At 43.1% G+C, this 23,755-nt stretch overlaps 1 protein-coding gene across 5 annotated transcripts in view; it reads left to right on the top strand.

Annotated features, from left to right (window-relative positions):
* Positions 1-23,755, top strand: part of USP22 (ubiquitin specific peptidase 22) — a 404,497-nt gene that overhangs the window by 317,439 nt on the left and 63,303 nt on the right. For all 5 annotated transcript variants that reach the window (XM_069210051.1, XM_069210046.1, XM_069210048.1 and 2 more), the window contains 2 exons: positions 5,054-5,212; positions 17,285-17,411. In XM_069210051.1, the coding sequence (XP_069066152.1) occupies positions 5,054-5,212; positions 17,285-17,411 (286 nt within the window). The remainder of the gene's footprint in view (positions 1-5,053; positions 5,213-17,284; positions 17,412-23,755) is intronic.

Here is a 23,755-nt window from a genome sequence, read left to right on the forward strand (position 1 = left end):
CACTAGAGGATAAAATAGAGACAGTGGCTCTGGAGGTGAATTTTCTCCAGGCGGACCTCCGGAAGGTATCTGATAAGGTTAAGGTGGTGGAAGGAGCCATTGTGGAGTTGCAGGTGGAGGTCGACCCTCTGCGAAAACAAATGGCACAGGTATCCTGCGGGCGGCCTGGGAAACTGACAAGGCTTGTTATGAGACCCATAACATCTCCATTTACCCTGACTATACAAACAAGGTGCAGGTATCGAGGAAGGGTTTCACGGATGTGAAGGCCAAGCTACGAATGTACATTGTATGTTATGGTACGCGGCGCTTGAAGATCATCTCAGAGAGCAGATCCCACTTCTTTGACCGCCCAGAGGTGTTCTGGAGGTGGCTGGAAATGAGGGACAAAGCCCCTCTGAGTGGGTTGAGTCAGGCCCACTCTGCTGCCGAAACAATGGGTGGCTCCGGTGGCCCCAACTGTAGAGCACGTAATGAGTGCCAGATGGATAACTCACCAAGGCATGGGGAAGCGATAGTAATAGAATTTACATTTTTAGGACAGTACAATGGCTGTGGCCCCCCCCCCCCCCCTTCCCAAAAAAAAACAGCCTGTCTACTAAGGCCAGAGTTGTCAGTTCACTTTATCCTTCTTACAGGGACCTGCATTCTACCTTTTCCACCATAGGACATGTTATGTTGGGGAGCATCTTGTCCAACGAGTAAGAAATGACTGGTTCGTAATTGAGCTGATATAGCTACTTTAGCATTTGCGCCCTTATTCTATAGAATGAAAAGGTTTGGCCTGCTCCCGGCATGCTATGTCAAGGACATAGGCACAGTTTAATTAGAAATAAGGGGCGGTGAGGGCTCGGGGGTTGTCCAGTGTTGTGGTAGGCTTTAGTGATTGGGGCAGTGGGTTCTTAGGCTGTCCTGGCAGCATATACACATACCGATTTTCAGTATGTTTTGATTTGTTTTACTGTTTATCCGGGGTGGGAAGGTGGATTGGGGATTGTTCCGTATATGCATGTTGGCATATGTTCAAGGGTTATACCTGCAGTGCACACTCATATGTGAGACATGGGGGGGGGGTAGCTTAGCTGCTTTCCTTAATCATGGAGGGAAGGAATGAGCACAGCGGGCGGCAGATAAGGAATATACAGTGTTCATGATTTAACAGGTAAATATACTGACCTGGAATGTCAGGGGGCTGGAAGACTACACAATATAGGGTGCCTTCCTTTCTTCGGAGACATAAGATTGAAATTGCCTGTTTACAGTAAACACATATGAGGAGGAAGCTCAGAAGCTTGCTAAGAAATGGCAGGGTCACTGCACATATTTTTCCTTTTATGCTAGGGAAGTGGCGATATGGGTAGCCCCAGGGATTCCAATTAAACACACCTATAGTGAGGCAGATGTCGAGGGATGGTATATGCTCCTGCAGGGTACAGTGGATGGCGCTTCCCTTGCTATACTCATTACTTATGCACCTAACACTGATGATTACTTCTTTGATGACAATGTAGCTGTGGGTTCCCCTATTGTGTGGGCTGGAGACTACAATTGTATTTTGGATGGTGAGAAAGATCGCGATCCCTTACTGCAGCTATGCATAACCTAAGGTTATTGGCTGGATGGATGGATGGATGGATGGAGGGGGTTGCACCCGGAAAGTAGGGAATACACATGTCACTCAGATGCACAACACGTATAGCCATTTGGACCGATTTCTATTGGCGGGCCTGGATAGCACGCAGGTGTTGGGTATATCACACCTGAGAAGGTTTTTATCTGATCCTGTCCCAGTATTGATGTGACTGAGATGGGGATCAGATGGCTTGGGGACTCGTATTTTGCGCATGCCACCTGACTTCCTGGCAGACGCTGCGTGCAGTGAGTCTATGGAGCTGCGATAACAAATTAATGGATATCAATTGGGGCACCACAGCAACCAGGGGGGCTGGGTGGGAGGCAATGAAGGCCATCCTGAGAGGAGTATGTATAGGTACTACCTGTGGTGTGCGTAGGTAACTGGAGCAAGGTCTCAAGTAATGGGAGGGACAGCTTGCTGGTGTGGATTCTAAAGCATGAGGTGGAATCACCTCCTATCTTGCATATTCGGAATGCTGAGGGCATACAGATCAACCGTAGAGATATATTAAGAGTGCTGGCAGAGCATTTGCAAAGAGTGTTGAGGACTGGTTCTCAGGTGACAGTTGAGGTCCTGCGGGGGTTTCTGCGGGACGTGCAGCTACCACAATTGGACCATGAGTGTAGGAGAGAATTGTATAATGAGATTACTGTGGAGTAGCTGGGTGTAGCAGTGGTGGCGTTGTCTAAATCCAAGACGTGGGGGTTGGGTTGGGAGGGGCTTCCTGTTGAGCTTTACCAGACATAGTCCTCTATATTGGGAGAGAAATTATTGGCAGTATTTGAGGAAGCCCGCAAGCGGGCGTTTTGCCGGGGTCACTGCAAGATATTGTCTGTCTTATGCTTAAGCCTCGGTGTGATTCGAGCAACTCCTCTTCCTACCAACCACTCAAAATGTTGAATAGTGATGTAAAGATCCTTTGTAAGATACTAGCTACTAGATTGCGAGGAGTGGTTCGGGGGCTGGTCCACATAGACCTATGTGGATTTATACCTGCCGGGAGTATGACTTTTTAAACTTACGAGGTTTGGCGCATGTGCTGCATGAAACTATGGATGTAGCAGAAGAACTGGAATTGGTGTCGTTAGACCTGGAAAAGGCCTTCTATACTGTGGAATGGAGCTACCTTATGGCGGTAGTACAGGGAATGGGGTTTGGCCCCAAATTCAGTTCTTGGGTTTGCTTGCTTTATACTGAATCTTTCGTAAGAGTCTGGGTGGGGGGAATCGTGAGTGGTCGGCAGGGGAACTAGGCAGGGGTGTCCTCTTTCGCTGCTTCTTGCCCTTGCGGTGGAGCCTTTGGCAGTATTGCTGGCCCTATGGAGAATTCGGGAGGGACTTGCCACGCACATCATTTCTTTATACACGGAGGATGCGCTGGTGTACCTTGGGTCGCCGGTGGTCTCTTGTTCCTTAATTGCTGCAGTTGTTGGAGTTTGGGGCTGTATCGGGGCTCCGAGTGAATATGCATAAGTCGCTCTTGTTCCCGCTGGGTGTACTTCGTAGCCGACAGCCAAATGATCTGCTGGTGGTTAGTCTCCACTGGTAGTTAGAGAGCTTCAGGTATATGGGCATATGGGTTACATGTACTGCAGCAGTACATGAGACACGTAACGTGGCTTAACTTGTTCTAGAATAAACTGCCACTTTGTGTGATGGAAAGAGCAGCAATCGCGAAAATTGTGTTTCTTCCGCGCTGTCTGTATCTGTTACAAAATTCGTTGTTTCCATTGGCCCCTCGGTTATTCTGCCGGTTGGATAGCTTATTGGTCTCATTGGTCTGTGCTGGACTTCGAAGTAGAGTTTCTCTATTGACGTTGCAAAGGGATCTGGAGGACGGGGAGTTGGCGATTCCTAATACTAGGCTATATTACTATGCTGCACATTTGCAGCATTCTGCAAAATGGTTTACTGAGACGGATGGCTGGGAGAAGTGACTTTTTGAGGGACTGCTGGGCACTGATACGTTCGCGCACATCCTGATGAGAGGTGGACGGTTGAAGTCAACTGTCCATTACCTGGTCCAGCATACCGCACGGATCTGGGAACAGGTTGTTAAGGAGGAGCTCTGCTGTGCCCCATTTGACAGGGAACTCAAGGTGAGAGATCTAGCTCCCTTCCTGGATATTGATAATTACATGACTGTGGACAGCTAGAGAGTGGGGGGGTTGTATGGTATCTTTGCAGGGAATTTATTCCCCAATGAGGTGCTCATATCCTTTCAGGAGGCACAGTATATGTACGTTTGGGTCCAGGTCATTCCTTCACTGTGCTAAGATGGAAAGTGTGGCACTGGAACTCTGGTGCAAGTTTCCAACTTCCCCGCTGTCCTCAAGGGTGTTGAATGGGCTGCTAAATTGGGGAGATGGGAGACACTTAATCGCCCTATTGTATAGAGCCCTTCGGAGGACATGACTTGTGCGATCTGTGTGGCGCGTAACACCTGGGAGCAGGAGCTGGGGGAAATCAGTGGAAGACCCCGATTGGACCAAGGCCCTGTCGCTTGTGCGCACAGTTTCATGCAATAATAGATTTAAGCTCCTACATTTGAATTTTGTACACTGTAATTATTTTACACCCTTTCATCTCAATAAGATTCACCCAGCAAGGGGAGCCAGGTGTCCACGTTGTGGCGAGGATAACTTCTTTCTTACATGTGGCCTGGTCTTGTGGGGAGGTGCAGCAGTTCTGGTGGGAGGTGGTTGTAAAGGTTGCAGAGGCCACTGGATTGGGTATAGCATTGACACCGTTGACATGTTTGCTGGGGTGATGACGAAGCCTAGGGGGTGGAAAGTCCCTCACAAACTGGCACAGCTGGCCCTATGCTGGCTAAACGCAGGGTGGCCATAGTTTGGATGAGCACTAGAAGCCCATCAGTTGAATTCTAGCTGCAGGATATATTGGAGTGGGAAGCGGCAGAGGATTAACACGTGCATAGCACGTAGGGCTGAGGGTGCACTTACTGATCTGATAGCATGGGGAAACTTGCTGAAGCGATTCACTGCAACTGACGGGTCAAGTTCTGGGAGGAGTACTTACCCTGATGACTAACTAAGGGTGTTCACAAGTATGTAATAATGGTGACAACCATCTGCGGTCATATGAAAAGTCTGGTATGCATAGACTGTATATGAATTATTTTCAATAGGTACTACCATGTATTTGGGACTGACAAGTGGCACTGTTGGCTCAGCAAATGTGGATATATATTCCTGACGGTGTAAGCACTTTCATGTGAGAAAAGGTGTTTTGGGGCAGTCTCATGCACTGCATTATGTTTGTTTGTTTCTTTGCATATGAACTCAATAAAAAGAGTTCTTAAAAAATGTGTACTGTGAATTGCTTAGAAAAAACAAATTGAAAAATGCACTTTGATGAATTTGTAAAAATTCTACCTTTTTCTTTTTCTATTTTTCAGTGGTGTTTCTACAACAATTGACCCATTTTGGGACATAAGTTTGGACTTGCCTGGCTCCTCCACCCCGTTCTGGCCCCTGAGCCCGGGGAGCGATGGCAGTGTGGTGAACGGGGAAAGTCATGTAACAGGAACTACTACACTTACAGACTGCCTGAGAAGGTACAGTATCTTGTTTTATTTGTCTAAAGGGCATTGTTTTCTACCATGTGCTGCAAATAAGGATGAGCAAATTACGTATTTACTGTGGTTTGCACATACAAGATAAAATTACCTAATTAATAAAGTGAATTTATTTTGTCAAAGCCCGACTTGATTCTCCTTAATGTTGTCCAAAGCTTTGGATTAAATTACATTTTCAGGGTGCATGCCCAGTGTCTGCATACCCATTTTAAACTGACATTACCAATTGAATTTTATTTTCATTATTGGAACGAAGGTTGTCCTTCCAAACTAACGTTTAAAAGAGACTCTAATTCCATATTCTTCCAGTGTGTCTTTAATTCCTTTGTTGCTCAGCTGCCCATGATATGTCTAGAAGAATGGATGATGACTACATTATTTAAAAAGTTGAAATCTACAACATCCAAATTACTGGTTGACTGCATGCTACTAATTAGTTTTTGTTAGTGAGTTGAGATACTGTATTCCAAAGCGCATCCTGTTCCTAGTTCATTGCAGATGAATTGACAATCCTGTTTTCTTTAAAACCATTAAGACATCCACTAAGTATGCCAGGGTCCGAGCAGTATATCTTTTGTAAATTGTAATGATGTAGTTGTTGTCCTTTTAGGTTCTTTAAGGCATGCTTCTGTGACTGCAGAAGCTACTTCAGAATATTCCACTTGATCTGTGTTCATAACTTATGCATGTTTCTTTTAGCTAATTGCTGTATGAATGTTTGTTCGAGGTATATGTATAGTGCAAACCAAACCAAAAAGTGTGCTGCACAGTGTCTGATACAGGGGTAAGAATAATCCTATACCCAAAGGTTCAAGAAATGAGCAGTTCTATTGCATACGAATACTAACAACTACACATTAAATATTTTGAGGTTAAAGTTTTTGCCTCTTCCTTAATCTCTTAGGTCTGTTTTACTTGATGTATTATCAGTATATTTTCCTCAATTTAAAACTATATCTCATTGTATCTATGTTGAGCTTCGGACTTAAATAGATTTTAAAAATCCTGTAGGTTAGTGTGATCTTGTGTCTGACTTAATGTCCTACACCTTTTTGCTGAGGTACAAATGTGCCATCCTGGGAAATGTTAGTCCTACATCTATAAATGCACGTTCAGTTGGTTGATCTCTAACCATGAATTCCCAGCAGTAGCTCAATTGAAATGAGGTCAGCTAGACCAACTTCTTTCCTTCAGAACTAACAGATTTTACAGCTATGTGGAAAGTTACGCTTGCTATTGATTTGAATATTCTCTTTGGCAAAGGGGACAATGCCAGTATTTTTTTAGACTGTTATGAGACCTTTTTTGTCCTGTGCACTTTTGTTAAGGCATGACGAAGTACACATACATTTATTTAGATTGCCTTAGATAAAAACAGTAATTTAAAACCGGGGGTTGCTATTCCTGTAAACAATCTTGGTTCCAGTGGTTGTTTTAGATAATGTACACCACTTGGCAAAGTAATGATTTAAATATGTCAGACTCAGCCTTGGTATTGTTCTTTGAGCAAGACTGTAATTTTGTGTATGCAGATTGCAGTAGTGCATGAAATACTTTGTAATGGGAGAAGGTTACACATAGGGCCCCCGTTAAAGTGTCAATACCTACCTTATTGACCTTAAAGACATAACTGATATATTTGCGCAATCACTTGGTGACTTAACTTAATAAAGTAGAAGACATTACAAAGCTCAAGAAAGAGTTAGTGATTAAATTGTTTGCGCTTAACATGGTTAGCCCGGCACCTAGGTGCTGGACAATCAACTATTAAAGAAGTTGGTATACCAGTTCAGTGGACTAGCTGCTATGTGTCCAGTTTCTGTGGTGAATACCAAACTTTGTATGTGCAGCCAGTATGATTAAATACTGAAGGCATTAGCACTGTAATAGTGCTCTCAAGATGAAGAACTTGTTCAATTATTTCTCCATTGTCAGATGTCCAGTAGTAAAGTTTATATACCAATTGAATGTTTTAAAAAAATGCATTCTAATATGGCATGTGTTCGCTGTAAGCACAACACTAAGTGAAGACATTTCCTAGGCACCTTGCCCTGGTAATATTTCAGCTCTTTGAAAGGCATTGCAGTACAAATCCTCCAGTTGCAACAGTCCGCTTATTTCAAAAGAGAATCAGGCACTATTGAAGTTGGTAGGTGGGCTTCTCTCATTAGGGCCCAAAGAGTGGAGTTTTCTTCCCAGGGTGAGGCAGGACTATTGAAGCTGCTATTTAAAATACCTAAAGAAATAGAGAGGACTTTGTTTCATACTGTATTAGTATACTGTGAACCAGTTATTTGTTTTGTGTATCCTTTGTCCAGGTTCAGACAGCACTTCAGTAGTTTCAGTGGAAATACAGGAAAGGTACTTTCAGGTTCTTGTATGCCAAGATTGCTTACCCCAGTGACTACCTTACTGCAGCTACTGAAATGTAATTGCTACGCTTCTTTGGGTGACAGCCAATGAAGGACATCTGTTTTTTGCTCAATCAACCTGCTCCTGATCCTTGCAATCATTTCCCATCTCTGGTTTGCTGCAGTTCATTGGGACATACTGGGTATGGAATTTGCAAAAGCTTTCCCTCACATGATGCCATATTATCAGTATAGGAGCATCTTCTGGGGACGACTCTAATTTGACAGTCCAGTTTTTCACCTATGCTCCTGAGACAGCTTGACACTGTTAAAAACCATGGTCAGTAATATTGCTGTTTGTCGGTGCAGTTGCAACAGTCATTGCTTTTATGATGGATACGTCTTTATTTATTTCAAATCATTTTTATTGATGTTTTATACAAGCTGAGGAATACAGATATAGAAATAGCACACAGAGAAGAGCAAGTATTTGGTAGGGTGTAAGAGATACATTTGAGTAAATTATTATGAATATTGGTGAAAGGGTCTCATGGAGGCAAAGTGTCTAGGTGAATCTGCTTTTTATGTGATGTTAATAAAGCAAGCTCTCTTGTTTCTCTTGATACTTATGTGGTGGATCAAAGATGTCTTGTGGAAGAATAACACAGTAAAATTAGATGGAATTCCCAGGCTAGTAAAGGCTAGTATCATGAGATGGGCTGGAGGAGAGACGGAGGTGGGAGGAAGGATAGGAGACAGGAAAGTGGTGTGGAGAGTAGGAAGAGGATACAAGGGGATAAAAAAAGCCAATAGGAAGGTGGAATGGTATGGGGTGGACAGGGGAAAGCTTGGGGTCGGGATGGTGGCTTCTACTATGGAGACATGTTTGTGATGAATATGTCTAGTTTGGACCAGACTTTCTTTTTTTTTTTCCTTCTTGGTATTTTTAGGTACATGTTTAGAGAGTTATCCAAACCTCTGTTGAATTGTACCCATTCCCACCAGGCGTTGGTCAAACGTTTGGATCGATCTTTCCAGTCAGAGAGAATGGCATTAAGGCCGGTTGAAACGAGGATAGCCCATTAACAACGGTCAGCTTTGTTTAGCATAGAGCTTGTGTTGGGAGGAGTAGTCCAGGGGCAATGGAGGCTTGGTTAGGTATCCAGTTTTATGTGTAGGATGTATGAAATGGTTTCACTGACTTCCGTCTAGAATTTCTTAGAGAAGGTGCAGTCAATTATCATGTGTTTGAGGTCACCTGGTTCTCTCTCGCAGCTCCTGCAAGTATCAGTCTTGAGACCTAGTTTAAACAGTTTAGCGGGGTCTAGTGAGCCATATAAGCAGTTCAGTGTCAACTTTGAGCTGAAGATGGTGCAATTTTGTCTAAGGTGAGGTTCGCCCAGATGGACGGCCAGTTCAGAGGCTCTATCTGAGTATTGTTTACAAGTGATTTTCATTTAGTTTGTATTTATTTGAGAGGTTCTAGGAGAGAGTAAAGTTTGTAGGTTGTCTTTCCCTGATATTGGTGTAGAATGTTGGGTAGTTCGGGGTGACCTTGGGGATTTGTCTGGATATGATTGCTTTGATTTTTAAAAAGTGGTAAAAGTCTGTCATCTAGTCCAAATTTTGATTTGAGTGGGAGAAGGATATCATAGAGGAAAGAGTTTCCAGATTTCCTACTAGCAGTATGCCTTTTTGGGCCCATTTATCTTCGGGGAAAGAAAAGTGTCTTTCCCTCTAATTTTCTTAAAGAGGCTAGGAGTGAATAGTGAAATGTGTTGGGTAGTTTCTCAGTTTTACAAAGGGCCTGCACGGTGCTTGTGAGGATGGTTTCAGTGTGTTCCTTTATTTTCTTAATGGTAATTAGAGAAATAAAGAAGAGTGGTTTAACAGGATCCTTTTTAAAAGCAAGCTATGATGGGGGGGTGTTATTAGTTGGGGAGAGCCAGGGATGATCCCAGCTAGAAATGCATTTTGATGTCTGCTAAATTTAAGCCTCTGAGTTTTTTTTTTTTTAAGGGATCTTAATGATTCTTGTTTTTTCGAGTAAGAACTCAGTGAGTATTATGTGTATTTTGGCAAGACACCGCCTGACAAAGAAACTGTTTGAGAGGTATATTGGAGACTTGCTAATTAGCACGTTATTGTGAAGGGACCAAACCACCCAACACCAGAAAATCCTAGACTAGATCCATAAACTCAAAGGAGACCTCTTACTGCATTAACAGACTAAAGTCACTTTGAAAGAAGTTGTCCTCCTAAAGAAAACTTGGATTAGCAACCTATCCTGGGTCCCAGCCACAAACAAACAATGGCCAAATCACCATTATTTCCCAATTCCTCTGGTCTTACAATTACCTCTACAGAAACAGACCCAGAAGGCAGATGGCTCATTACCAAACTCCAGAAAGAAAATACTTAAATTATAGTTGTGAACATTAGCAACCAATAGCACCCAATAGCAACCTCCTCAAATTCTGGATACGTCACAAAAAAAGTATTTTGTGCCCTCACAGCAGAATCATTCTGGGTTGGGAGTTTTAACGTCCCTTGGGACTGGATCATCACTAGAAGTTCTGCATGCTCTTTTAAACCTAACAAGTCTCACAAATGCTAAATCTTTGTAATACTCGCAAACTGAAAGATGTTTGGAGACACTTCAGTCCAACAGGAAAAGACTACTCATTCTTTTCTTACCCTCACAATTCCTTTCTCGCATAGGCTATGATGGATACTTCTAACTGCAAATTCTTCCATATTGCTTATGTGTGCAAGCAGGTACCGTTTTGTGGCTCTGCATCAGCCTTGTCCTGCCTGTTTTTTAGCCACATATAAGTGTTACCACTGCGCACTGATGTTAATTTCTTTTGTTTAGTACCTTTATTCTGTGATCTGGAGCTTGCTTCCAAGCTTTTACCTTGTCTTCTTCTGACCATTTTTTCCTCTCAAATTTCCTTCTTCGTTGTTCATAGGACATGTTCTCATCAAAATCTACAGAGCTTAAGCCATGTAGGGACTGCCACAAACAGATGTCCACAACAAGCCTTTGACTTCCCACACAAAGTAAGCAGTTATTTTTATTGACCCAGTTCCTGAGGGAAGGGACATAGGGAAAATCTCCATCTGATAATTAACTTATTAACTGCAACTAGACATGGACAGCCCAGACCCACTTCACAAAGGAGGTAACCCAGACATTTTGAGCCAACACATCTTAAGTTTTGGTGGGAAGGGATCTGGCATTGATGTCCGTAAAGGGTGAAGTGGAGGCATTCAAAGGAGCTCTGTTCAGAAAAAACTTGATGGTGCCATTGTCTCAGAATGTTGTGCAGGAGGGTTCAGGCAGGGGTGGAAGGATGATGTAGCATCTTAGGACTAGCCAGCGGATCCTGAAAGCTAAAACATTCCACTTCTATTTAAAAAGCCCTGCACAAGGGAGAAGCACAGGAGAAGGCCCAGGGACCTGGAAGTTGAGGCCGGCAAAAAAAATAGACTAGTAAGAGAAGCCATCTGATGCCATGCTAAGATGGACTAAGGGCATTCAACCTACCTGAGCCCTATGATGGGGGTCTCTTCTGCATTAGTGAAACTGGCCACCTTATGCCCTGTGAGGACCTGTTGGCTTAGCACTTAGGCTCTGCTGCAATTCCAGGTGCTCTGCAATGCAGCTGGGAGGCTATGGGCGTGGCTATGGTGCTTAGGAGTGGGCACAGGACTGTGTTCTGCTGGCTGAGGGGCTGCACATTATGCCTCTACCAGCAGGAGAAGAGCACCTGATACCAGCCAGAGAAGGCTAACTTGGGGAACAATTGAATCAGGCTCCTCTGATAATTACAACTTTGAGGCCAAGAGGCCTGTGGAAAACGATCCTTATGGCTAGCCCTGGCCATCAGAAGCAAAGTGAGCCAAATACTTTAAAAATCAGCCCATTGAGCCAGAGTTATGCCACTTTGAAGACTTACTCTTTTTAAAATGACACACAGACTGTGGCACTCCGCACAATTCTAGTATTAAAATCCCAGGCCTGGTAAGGGCCCAGGGGCTCAACGGATCTTTATTCATAAATATTTTCCTTCTGAGGGGTGTGTGCTACCACGTCCCAGAGCTGAACTTTGGGCCACGGTGACCCCTTCCCCTGGGGCCCAACACAAGACTGCCCAGAAGACCCCATCCCCCAGACAGAGCTACAAGGCCCAGAGGGGGATCCATGGAGTAAGACTAGTGCATTGCCTGCCTCTTGCCTGTGTCTGGGGTGGAGCAGGTTGTGCCAACCTTTTATTTCCCTACCTGCAGCTTGGCAGTGAAGTGTAGGGCTCCTGTCCATGAGCGCGAGCAGAAGCAAAGCTTGCTCTCGCAGCATCTGGAAGCAGCAAAAGAGAGGCTCGTAAGCTCGGTGTGGTGAGCCTGCTGGGACTGCGGGAGCCTAGGGCTCCTCTACAGCTTCCAGCAACTACCCAGTACTTGTGGGTCCCCAGATGGGACTGAGACACCCAAGCCTAAAAAGAGAAAATAGCAAACGATTGCGGCTTCCTGGTTCTGAAAGCTGCTCATAGAATATGCATGCTGTCAGGTTGTAGTGCCCCATAATACCTTGCGATGGGGCCCACCCCCTGTGGTGCCCAAAGGTGGGGAAGAGGCACCACTTAAATTAAAGCAGATGTTTCTGGGTTGGGGGCTGCAGAATGTGATGCAGCCCCCCAGTGTTTTGTGCAAACCAGAATTCCCTTAGGTACTTGTAAGGATGCCCAAAGGAGAAATGTAACCTAATTTAAGCATTCCAAGTGCTGGAGCTTATGCGTTTAGGCTTGTGAGTGCAGGTAGCCCTTATGGTTGGTTCTATGACTATACAATGTGGTCACAATGTCCACCACAGCACGGTTGTGGGGAGGGAGCGGGGGGCTCCCCTTTCTTCCCCTCCTGCTTCAACTTCTAAGTGACTTCAAAAAGGTGACAGATGCATCGCTGCTGGGGTGGGTGAGTCACTGGACAGAGGTGGCGGCAGAGGACTGTGGTCTCTAGCAGAAACCTGGCTCCACATTAACTTGTTGGAGTTGCAAGCCGTTCGCTAGGCTTTGAAAGACTTCCTTCCGACCATTAAGTGGAGGCTGGTTCAGATTCGTACGGACCACTCCAACTCTGTGATGTTGCAACAAACCGGGCAAGGCGGGGTCCTGGGTCTACACCTCTAGAATTGGCTAAACCATAAAGGCATTTCTCTCATTGTGAAGCACATGGCGGTATCTCTAAAAGCCAGGGCAGACTAAGCAGATGCCCCCTAGTAGAGCATGAATAGCAGTGACAAGCAGAGGTGGCGTAGGGCAGTATCCAGCAATAGGGAAAACCATGGCTCTATCTCTTTGCCATCCCTGACAATGCACAGTGCCAAAACATTTGGTCGCTGAAGTTCCCAAGAAAGCTGTCTCCCCAAGACACAGTCCACCTAGAGTGGAGCTGGGGACTTAATTATTCCTTCCCACCTTCTCCTCTCGTGCCAGAGTTCTGAAGATCAGGCATGATTGGGCCAAAGTAATTCCTGTGGCTGCCTGTTAGGCTAGGATTGTGTAGGACCTGGAATTTCTGGGCATGAGCATGTGTCCTTTGATCAGGCAACATTGTTGGTGGGAGGAGGGGTCCTCTGTTGCTGCAGCACGGCAGGGGCCTGCCCAGCCTATACCTCCAGTTGAACAGTGACAGTTGACTTCTTTTGACCTATCATATCCTGCTACATCCACCCCCCCCCCCCCCCCCCCTTCAAAACAAATGTGGATGTAATTTTGGCTTGAAGGCACCCAATCTACAAAATCTGTTTTAACCAAACGCTGCAATATATTTGGTGCCTGGTGTGTTTCCTGCCATACAAACCAATTGCAAGCAAAGTTAGCAGATGTGTTTTGTTGTGTGCTGTCTTGGCAAAGGTTATTTGTTGGCTTTTGAGGCCGTGTTAGGTTACAGGATCAAACATCCTTATTCAAATCCCAGGTTGTGAAAAGTTTTCTTAAAGGTTTAGGTCCTATTTTCCCACCCAAACCTTTTGTGATGGCGCAGCAGAATTTTAATTTGGTTCTTATAATTATTTATGTGTTCCCCATTTGAGCCGATGAACAACTGTCCATTGGTTCTCCTCACTCTAAAAACAGTCTTTAACATTGCAATAACTTCAGCATGTCGTGTGAGCGAACTGTAGGTCCTACTTATTCAACCGCCATACAACTCCGTTTTCCTGGACATACTGGTGTTGAGGACCCTAGCAGCATTTCGGCCAAAGATTGACTCCCTTTAATGTCAGCCAGTCCATCACTTTTCTGCATTTTTTTGCTCTGCCTCATCCCTCTGTCAGAGATTCCATCACTTGGACCCCACAATAGCCTTACATTTTTACTTAGGTCTTATCAAGGACCATGGGGTGGATTATTAACGCTGTATGGGTTAAAAACACAAATTTAGAACAAATCTGAAATATTGTGCCTGCATAAACTGACACGTACATGCACAGTGCAAAGTCAAATAGGAACAACCCATCTATTTGTCATTCAGAGGGCAATAAATTGATCCATTTGGTTGGAAAATATTGAAATCCATTAGATGTCTTCAAGAAATCTGAGCACTGGTGCAAAAAGCTGCATAAAAACATAAATTATTAATATTGATATTCTTTGATACTTGGGGCATCTTCACAAGAAATCATTTGGAGCTTAGAAAACCGTACATAAGAACCCAGAATGGATGGGGCAATTCATGAAACTGGTGTGTGGGTCAAACAGACGGGATTTAGGCAGTAGACCAAATGCTAGCTATCACCATCATATCCTTTGTTGCTGAAAGCCCTCTGGGATTAGCTAGTGTGGAAGCAGATTACTATGATTGGGATTGGGGGAATTAGGCATCAGTAGAGGATCAAATTATACCCAGTGTTGCCTTAATTATGCAACAAGAGGTTTCTATAGCAGTATTGATTTGCCTTTTGACATCTGAAAACTATATTCCTGACTGGTTAAAGGGCTTACCTTATCAGTACATGTCAACACCAGATGCTGTAATTGGCAAGTGAAATTGACATTGACCCTAGTTTGTATGCTGAACTTTAAATTTGCAAGGAAGACTTCGGAGACTTTCCCACACATTGAAAGAGTTAACAGTACTAACATAGACAGTTGCTCTCTCACAACAGAGCAGATTGTTCTCAATACTTTCCATCGAACTAAATCAGCATGTCTTTGGTATCACGTTGTGGATGCAAATTTTAGACTGGTAACTCAAATCAGGTGGATTATATTGTCATCAGATCGCAGAAGCTGTTTTGGGCCAGTACGACCGTTTAGCACCCAAAACGTTTCTATTACGATTAATCCTAATCTTTGTAGAATGACTGGGTTTCCCCATTTCTGGAGTATGCCAACATCAATACTTCTGGAGTAGGGCACTTGCGCAAACCACTTAAGGCTATCATGCTCTCTGCTTCCAGAGTCTTAACAGCAATGAGAAAATTTGGCATTTTCCCCTCAATCTTCTCCTGTTTACAAAGGCTGCTAATTAAACCTAAAGTTCAAATTAAAATCAGATACCTAGTCTACAATTCTCTTCTCCTGAACCCGCTGTCATATTTAGCCAATGTACTCTGCTTCGAAAAATACTAGAAAGCATAAACTCTGTTCAGCCGAAGCTGAACACCAATATGTTTTAGCAGTGCAATAACTTTGTGGTATTGTACTCACTCCAGAAGATCTAAGGGCCATTTATCCTCCTGTGTTTAGATGACCCCCTATAAGCGCACCCACTCTGGTTGGGATGCAATTAAGAATGTATGATCATTCATGTCTAATCCATACCTTCTCTGACTGTGTGTATTGTTTGGGGCTAATAGAGATACTACTACTTAATTTCAGTGCGTGTTAAACTGTTAAGGAAAGCCCACCACACTAAGGGGAAAACTAAGCAAATGTTTGCAATGTAGGTATTTCTGGCAAGGAAAAAAGCAGCAGTACTCTGCATTCAGCTACTAAAACCCAAGCTAGAGTGCTGGTTTGGGTAGGTCCAGGACTGAGCACTAGTGAAGAATTTCAAAGTGGAAGGACTGATAAATGTTTGCATCATTTACATGTAAAATTCTTACCGTTCAGATTTCCCTACAGCCTTGTCTTCTAGTGATTATTTTCCAGGCCCTTCCCGGCAATCAAGACCATCAGAAGTAGGGTTCAACACTTAGCAACATCTCATCTGCTGTGCAGATTTGTGAAGCTTTTCAAGCTACATTTCTACCACCACTCTGTTGCTTAAATGTGTGCTCGTCACTTACTGCATTGCAGTGTTTATATACCCAGGATGACTATCTTTGCAAGTGGTGTGCCTAAAACACCCTACGGCATGACGTCTGCTCGTGGAATTCTAAACATGGAAACCGACCTGTTAGTTCTATAAAATAGGAAGGGTCAGCTTGTTCTACCCAGTATAGTTCTCATGTGTATCTCTAAACTGGAGAACCTGCCACCTAGGAAGGTCTCACAAAATATTTAAAAATGTGAACCAGGTGGTTACCATTAATTAAGTTGCTCACTAAAATGAATTATTTTTCTCAAAATACTTAAACAGTGTAATATTATTTATTAGTCTGTTAGCATGTTCATCTAACAGTTAGTGTAGTGCTTTCATTTGAACTTACGAAAACAGACCACTAAGTCTTTTGATTTTGAGCCTGTTTCTTGGCATGCTTATGAACCTCCCTCTAATGTGAAAACCTCCTGCTCATGTGGGTGTAGAAGTAGATTTGATCGTCTTTGAAACCTTGAATTCTTGTCACCCTAGTCTACTTTTGTAGAAAACTGCCCGTCTCGAACTTCTGTAACGGGGATCGGCAAGCTGTAAACATTTTTTTCCTTTGAAACTGGTATGATTCTCATTGAGAAAAGGTGGCTTTCAAGACAAACTAACTTTTATTTTTTCATTAATTTTCATTAGCTTCATATCCACAAGTGAATGTGCCTTTTTTGACCTTGGTCTTAAACAGTTGCAGAGTTTGTGATCTTACAGTAAGGTTCTATTACCATGGCCCAGTGGTTGACAATAAGAGCGCTCTGTATATTATGAAATCACTGGAAATGTTGCAACATTTTTCTCAAGTGAGACTATTTCCTAAAGTTGCATGCAAACTCTTCATCCTCACCTCTAGTAAAGCACAGTGGGCTGCTCTAGGATTGTGGTAATTCTACAGTGGATTTGGGAAGACAAAGAAAAGGGGTATAATTGTAGATTGTTTTGCCTAAAATGCACCTGAAAATATGTGGCAAATGAAACCTGCCAGAATGTAACTCTAGAAAAAAAATTCTCGCACTGGAGAACATTACTTCAAACTAACACCATCGTTGTTTGTTTATGGCTTGGCAGAGTCCCTTCAATCTTTATTTTTGAAGAAAGGTAAATAGCTTTGCAATTTTATTTTAGTGCTGAAATAGCTAGGATGTGATGCTAGCTTTTCAAGATAATGCTTGGGAAGCTTTTGGTAGTTTGAGGAGATTGTATAAGTTGGTAGTGTAAAACTCATTCCTATGGCTGTAGATCTTATAAATTATCACACGTAACATTTTGTTCTCCTTTTGGTGAGACCTTCACATAAACTTAAGTTGCTGCATACTTTCAGTATCAACTCCACTTTTTTTGGTATCAAAAGGCAAATCTGTTGTGTTAAACTCCATCTTCTTTATTTCAGGTTTACACGACCTGAGCATTTAGGAAGCAGTGCCAAAATCAAATGTAGCGGTTGCCACAGTTACCAGGAATCTACCAAACAGCTTACAATGAAGAAATTACCGATTGTGGCCTGTTTTCATCTCAAAGTAAGATGTTGCTTTGAGTTTCTGGATGTGTTCTTTAGTGTTCACCTTTAAAAAGTAAAAAGATAAACGAGTTTGATGGCATATGTGTGGGACCTTTCTAAAGAAATAACAATGTGGAACAGCATAGGTCTGTCTTGTTTAGAAGTTTACATTTCTCGTTTAAGTTTTAATAAGGATGCTTGGCCTCCCCAGTGCCAGTCACTGACCACAGCGTACCTGTTGGTTCCCAAGTTTTGTCCCATATGGGTTATTGAATGTCTAGACAAGATTTATGTCTCACACACTAAAACCTTTTAATGCTTTTATCATATATACGAGGTTCCCAACCTTTTGACTTATGTGGACCCCCATTTTATCATTGCTGGAACTTGGGAACCCCCCACCGAATCATTATTGGAATCCCGGGAACCCATACTGAGTCATTACTTTAAGCCGGGGACCCAGGCCTAAACATTGTCAATGAACTGAAACATAAAACAATACACAAACTACAAAAACAAGCATTCACCAAACACATACAAAAATGATAACACAATTAATTTTCAAGCAAATATGAATAACAAAAATAATTTTAATAGGAAGGTTGGAGCTTTTCTAAATTCAATCAAAGCCACACATCATCTATACTGTACTCTGATGCACCTGCACTCCTCCCACAAATCAATCTGAGGATACTAATTTAATTTTTAGCCTCAAATTTCAAATGCCTAGACATTTACAATGTTTTAACATTTTCAATTGTACATGTAGCCACTTTATTTATATACACTTTATTAATCTGTTAATATTAATTTTCTAAGCAGTCACGGACCCCCTGAGGAGGCTTCACAGACCCCCAGGGGTCCCCGAACCACAGGTTGGGAACCACTGATAGTCAGTTTCCCTTCTACTACATTTGCTGTGAGATCTCCCAGTTAGGCCAGTAACAGTTTTCAAGAATTGCTCATTCTTCTGGATCCATTTTCTTTTAGTTTAATCTCCCCAGCATTGATGGAAGTGTCTGGGTGCCTAGCATTCTGTGCATGGTTACCCTTGATACTGTCTCATCTTGTACATTTTAGAGTTGTTTTCACTGATAATTGAGTGTATTCAGGGCCCAATGTCTCCAGGTAATCTGAGAATTCTTCACTTTGAAAGAAAAAAGGGAAGTGATTATGCCTTTGTTTATATTGTTTTCAGTTCAGATATTTTTCTCTTGACCAACAGAGCAGCTGTTTCAGAGAAGAAAAAAATGGTGAATTGTTTCCTCTGGCCTGCTTTCCAGGTTTTACACTGAATCTGGGTTTAAAATGTGAGGCTTAACCCAGAGTGATTTCAAGCTGCATAAGTGGATTAAACCTAGTTCTCCCCAAGGTACCAATTCACTTGGTTTAAGTTCAAATCTGGAGTCCTTTCTTGGTGCCTGATGTCTAGCTTAGACTGGTCCTGAGTGATGTAGGTATCTTCTTCGTAGACCAAAGTGTCTGAGCCAGACAACTGCTAACTCTGGTGGTTCGAAGAAGCTGTGTTTTGCATGGATTGTACCTCTAGCCACTTGAAGGCAGAACACATACTCTCTAATACCTTAGAGAGATCAAGGATGATGCACCCTCACGCTAATCACATTACATCATACTCTTCTATCTCTTGCCCTACCTGGACAGGCAATTCAGACCACCCCACCCAAAAGTAATTTGAGCATGGCAAAGCTCCAAGCTGTGTCACAATGATTTACCTTCACTCCTATGCAAAATTCTAGTGTTCTGATATTCTTCCAATCCCAATAATAATATGCCAACCTTATTTCTTCAGTATGTCCTTATTTCACAAAAGCTGATAAACCTTTGTTAACCTCTCCCCTCACTTTAACAGTCTGACTCTTGGCTTCATTCCTTAGAGTTCCTTTTTCTTTCCCATCTACGTTGCACTGTCATCCAGCCCCCCTCTTCTGAATTATTCCCCACTTATCCAAATTGACCTACCTGCCTGCTCATCCATACTACAAGTCACTCACCTTATCACACCACTTTCTCTGCTTTTCTGCCCTCGGCCTTCTCGTTAGCCATGCCTTCTGCGCCTCCTAACCAAATTCCATCCTACACTAATTCCACCCCACTGTGCCCTTCCTGCTGTCTCTGCCTACAAAGCTCTCTCCCCACAATCCTGCACCTCCCTTCCTATCCCCTTAGATACAACCCCTTACGTAAACTCCTGCCACTGGAGATTTATACATTTTTCCACCACTATTTCCTTTGTGTAATCCACCTCTGTAAACACTCTTTTTTTTTTTTTTTTTTTTTTTTTTTTTTTTTTTTTTTTTACTGCTTCCTCAGAAGACTCCCTTCCTTCCACCGTTCTTCACCCAGCCTGTCCCCTCCCTCTTCTACCTCTTGCTCCCATGCCTTAACCTGTCTGATCTCTCCTCAGTCCCAAGAGGTTTCTCCTCCACCTGTTGCGCCAGGTCGGTCCTTCTCTGACACCATCCCTTCTGCCTGTCCCCACTTCAGTAATCTCGGTCCTGCATCCTAATAAATGAAAAATCCTACTGAGCATCTTTGACCCACTCATGTTGCATAAATCCTCTTTTCATAATGTGAAGCATGGCTAAAAGACACTGGTCTGGACTCCCTATGTGGTCATCCCTCTTTGTACTAAAACCCTCACTGGAAACGGTGCTACTAGGAAAACTAGTGGAGAAGTGCCAGCATTTTCAAGAGCGCCTTACTGTCACCAGCTTCCTGGACTGCTCTGCCAAAGGATGCAAATCCCATGTTAGTCAGATGCTCATCTTTTCCCAGTTTTGTTCTTGGTTCTCCTCATTCACAGCACCTTCTTTTAGAACTTAACCTTTACAGGAGCCTTTCATACCTTAAATGCAATCACTGCCCTCAGCAGCCTGAGGAACTGTGCACCTAACAACCATGAAGGACTCAGACCAAGACTAGTACTGCCATCCGAGACCAATCTCATGCACGTATTGGAAGACTCAGTCGTTTTATGTTGCAACAGTTCACATCAGCCATGGTTCTGGAGAACATATGTGGAGTGACTCAGCTTGGTGATGCGCAATATTTTAACTATTACAGGGTTATAAAGAGTTTTCCTGAAATTAATATTTAACATATAATAGATTTATTTGAATAGATTTCTGATAAAAGGCTTTTGGCATGAGAGGTTTCAGACAACTCCATTTTGTGAGTGGTGCTTGATATCTCAGACTCAGTTAATCCTCTGTTTGGAGGTTCTGTATATGCATCATGCAAGGTAAAATAGTGGTTGATAAACAGCATATGTCCATGGAATACTATCTAGAATATGCCTCGATCGATTAAATTGATTACTGTGTGGGAGGCCTATAAGACAGATCAGAGGCGAAGCTTAAACAGCACACCTCCTAATAGGGTCACCTGCTTTTAGGTTTTTCTGGTATGGGGAAAAAAATTTGGTAAGCTTTTGGTATGACTTGGAAAAGAAGCTGCAGATATCAGATGGTTGGGAGTACATGTCACTGATGATGGTGTCTCGGTTTGAGATAATGCTTAAATTGCAGAATTCTTCAATGTCTATGTTCAAACCTTTTCTTTTACAGAGTTACAAACAGACAAATCTGATATGGGGATTTCTCTCTGACGTTCTTCTTTCTGCACTTTAGTGCTGAAAGCTGATCTTACTTGTGAGGATGTTGTAGGTGCATTAACAAATGCTGTTTAGTAAAGCCTTTTGATCTGATGGCTATCAGATTGGTGAACCTCTTCTCTGCTATGTTAAAGACTGCATAAGAGGGAGGACATCTACCCTTTAGTCTTAATCATGGCCACAGCAGTAGTAATGCATTAGAGAGTGACTCCTTGAAATAAATGTCCATCATGCAAACATCATGCTCCTGAATGTGGAAATTAAAATTCTCGAAAAACTGCTGGCCACCTAAAAGCAATAGAAACCTTGATCCATCCTGATCAATTTGATTTTATACCTGGGAGTAAGAGACTGAATGTCATATTCCTGTATGACTGTACTGCATACTCAGATATGGTTATGAAATTGGCAGCGGTCCATTTTGGATGCTGGATGCAGCCAGGGCTTTTAAGTGAGCTCCTGCTTTATTGTCTAAAGTGACCTTTGAGCCACTATAGTGGTCGTGGCTTAAATTACTCTATAAAGAGTAGATGGCCTGCATTATACTAAAAAGGATTCAGGTTCCTTCATACTAGAATGGCATACAATTATGTAACCTATGCTGATTACTCTGGTGTTTGAGTCCCAGGCATGGAGGAGCAGCAGGCATATTCTTGTATTGGGGCCTGCAATGGGATTGTTAGTGGGATGAGAGAATAGTGCTCAGTGGATGATATCCTCATTTATATTGCTGAACAAGAGACCACTGTTACACTTATTCTTATTACCGGTATTGAAGAATTTTGGGAAACATTCTGGATTTAGAATTAATGGAGCAATTGTGTAATATACCATTTTACTGCTTGGTGTCTGAGCTCAGAGTTCCAATGCTCCGTTAGAATAGACCAGACTGGCTTGTAATACCTTGAAATACATATCACGTGAAATACAGATTTTTTTTTTTTTTTAAGCTCAATTTGTAATAAGGCATTAGATTAAAAAAATATATATATGCCAGAGGGAGTGGTCATATACAAGTTGACTTTTACCAGGTTACTGTACCTGCTCCAGAATACACTTGCATGGGTGTCGGGAGACAACTGTTGGCACATAGGACCTCAACTCCATCTGTTCATGTGAAATGGTAAACCTGCAAGGATTTCTCTTAAGATGTTCTGTGTCGGAGGTGTGGGTAGGTACAGCCTTGACAAATACTCCTAAATATTAATGGACATCTAAGTTTGTAGTTGTAAGTAAGTGAGCTTTCTCTTTTCAGGACACGTTCTCCCATAGAGCAGATCTGGTTATTTATTGTCCTTCATTAGTATGAGACGACTCGGGTGCTGCCTCCTCAATATTGATAGTGGAGGGTTTTAACTGCTGTAAAAATTCAAATGTAACTTTTCTTAAAAATAAAAAAAGTTTGTAATATTAATGTCTTTCTTGTATCATGTCAACGTCACATGTAATCAACTTTTCCACCAATGCCGGTATGAGAGCCTTATGCCTCTACTCCATAGCATGAGAATTATTTAAGTCAGGCTTCTTCTTGCCCTGAGTTAGGCAAATGACCCAATTGAGAACCAGAAACATGTAGGCAAAATCAGAATGGATAAGCTAAACATTAATTTTGTAACCTTGCCCAGGGTCCCCTACAAATAAGTCTTTTGTCTATACCCTGAACCATGATGTCTGTGACAGATCCACACCCTGTGTGCCTTTAGTTTGTGGAGCATGACCACAACCCAAAGTTGTGCTCAGAGTGCCTGGCCATGAATCCAAGGGCTTTGAGGTTGCTGTTCCTAAAGCTAATGGTATCCTGGCTCTCGGCTTCGTGTATGTCCTGATCTTGGTCGAAATATAGGTCTCGGAATCAGTCGCTGAGCCACCCGTCTTCTTCGTCCCATTTCAAGTCCTCTGGACGTTTGGGTAGTTCAAGGCATATAAAGAAGTCAAAGAATGTGAAAAGTTCTTCGACTTCATCTTGTCTGTCGGCCTATGGGATGAGGGAGGGTTATCAATCAAGGCTTTCATCTGCGCAGCCTGTGTCTGGGCTTCCATGAGTTTCCAGGGCCGAAGCGACTTCTGCTCAGTTTATGGATCATGGATCCGAATAAGCGTCTGTCTTACCACTTGACTTTCTCCGGCACTATTTCTGATGTTGACACTCCCGGCACCGCCCCACCCCGGTTTCAGACTCCAACACGGATTTATATGGGCACAGACTCCGGCGCCTGCAAAGGGGCTCCTGTGAACAGGACTACTTCCTGATGCAACAGCCCACCCGAGAGCTTGTTAATCCAAGCCTCCACCTCCAAGGGCACGTTCCCTTCTGCACCCCCGGGTAGCGGATCCAAAAGGTTGGACACACTTGGGAAAATGTTTTTTCTACCAGATTGGGATTGCGGTCTGTGAACACCGCATGCCTTTTGGGTCATTATTGCCACACTGTGTGGCATATAGTTAAACAAGTGCTGCTGCAGGCTCCAGAGGAGGCCCAGGCTGTACTTTCCCAAGCAGTTGCTGATGGGAAATATGCAGCAAAGTTCATGATCCGATGTAGATTGGACAGGTCGGCTCACTTGGCAGAGCAGTTGCTATAACAGTGGCCTTGAGGCGCCACGCCTGATTGCGGAAGTCTGGTTTTTCGGGGGTGTCCAAGCCACTCTTATGGAATGCCCTTTTGATGGCACCTGTCTCTTCGAAGAGAAAGCAGACTTCAAGGTTTCTCGTTCTGCGGCCATCCCCTT

The sequence above is a fragment of the Pleurodeles waltl genome, chromosome 10 (assembly GCF_031143425.1).
Source record: "Pleurodeles waltl isolate 20211129_DDA chromosome 10, aPleWal1.hap1.20221129, whole genome shotgun sequence".
NCBI lineage: Eukaryota > Metazoa > Chordata > Amphibia > Caudata > Salamandridae > Pleurodeles > Pleurodeles waltl.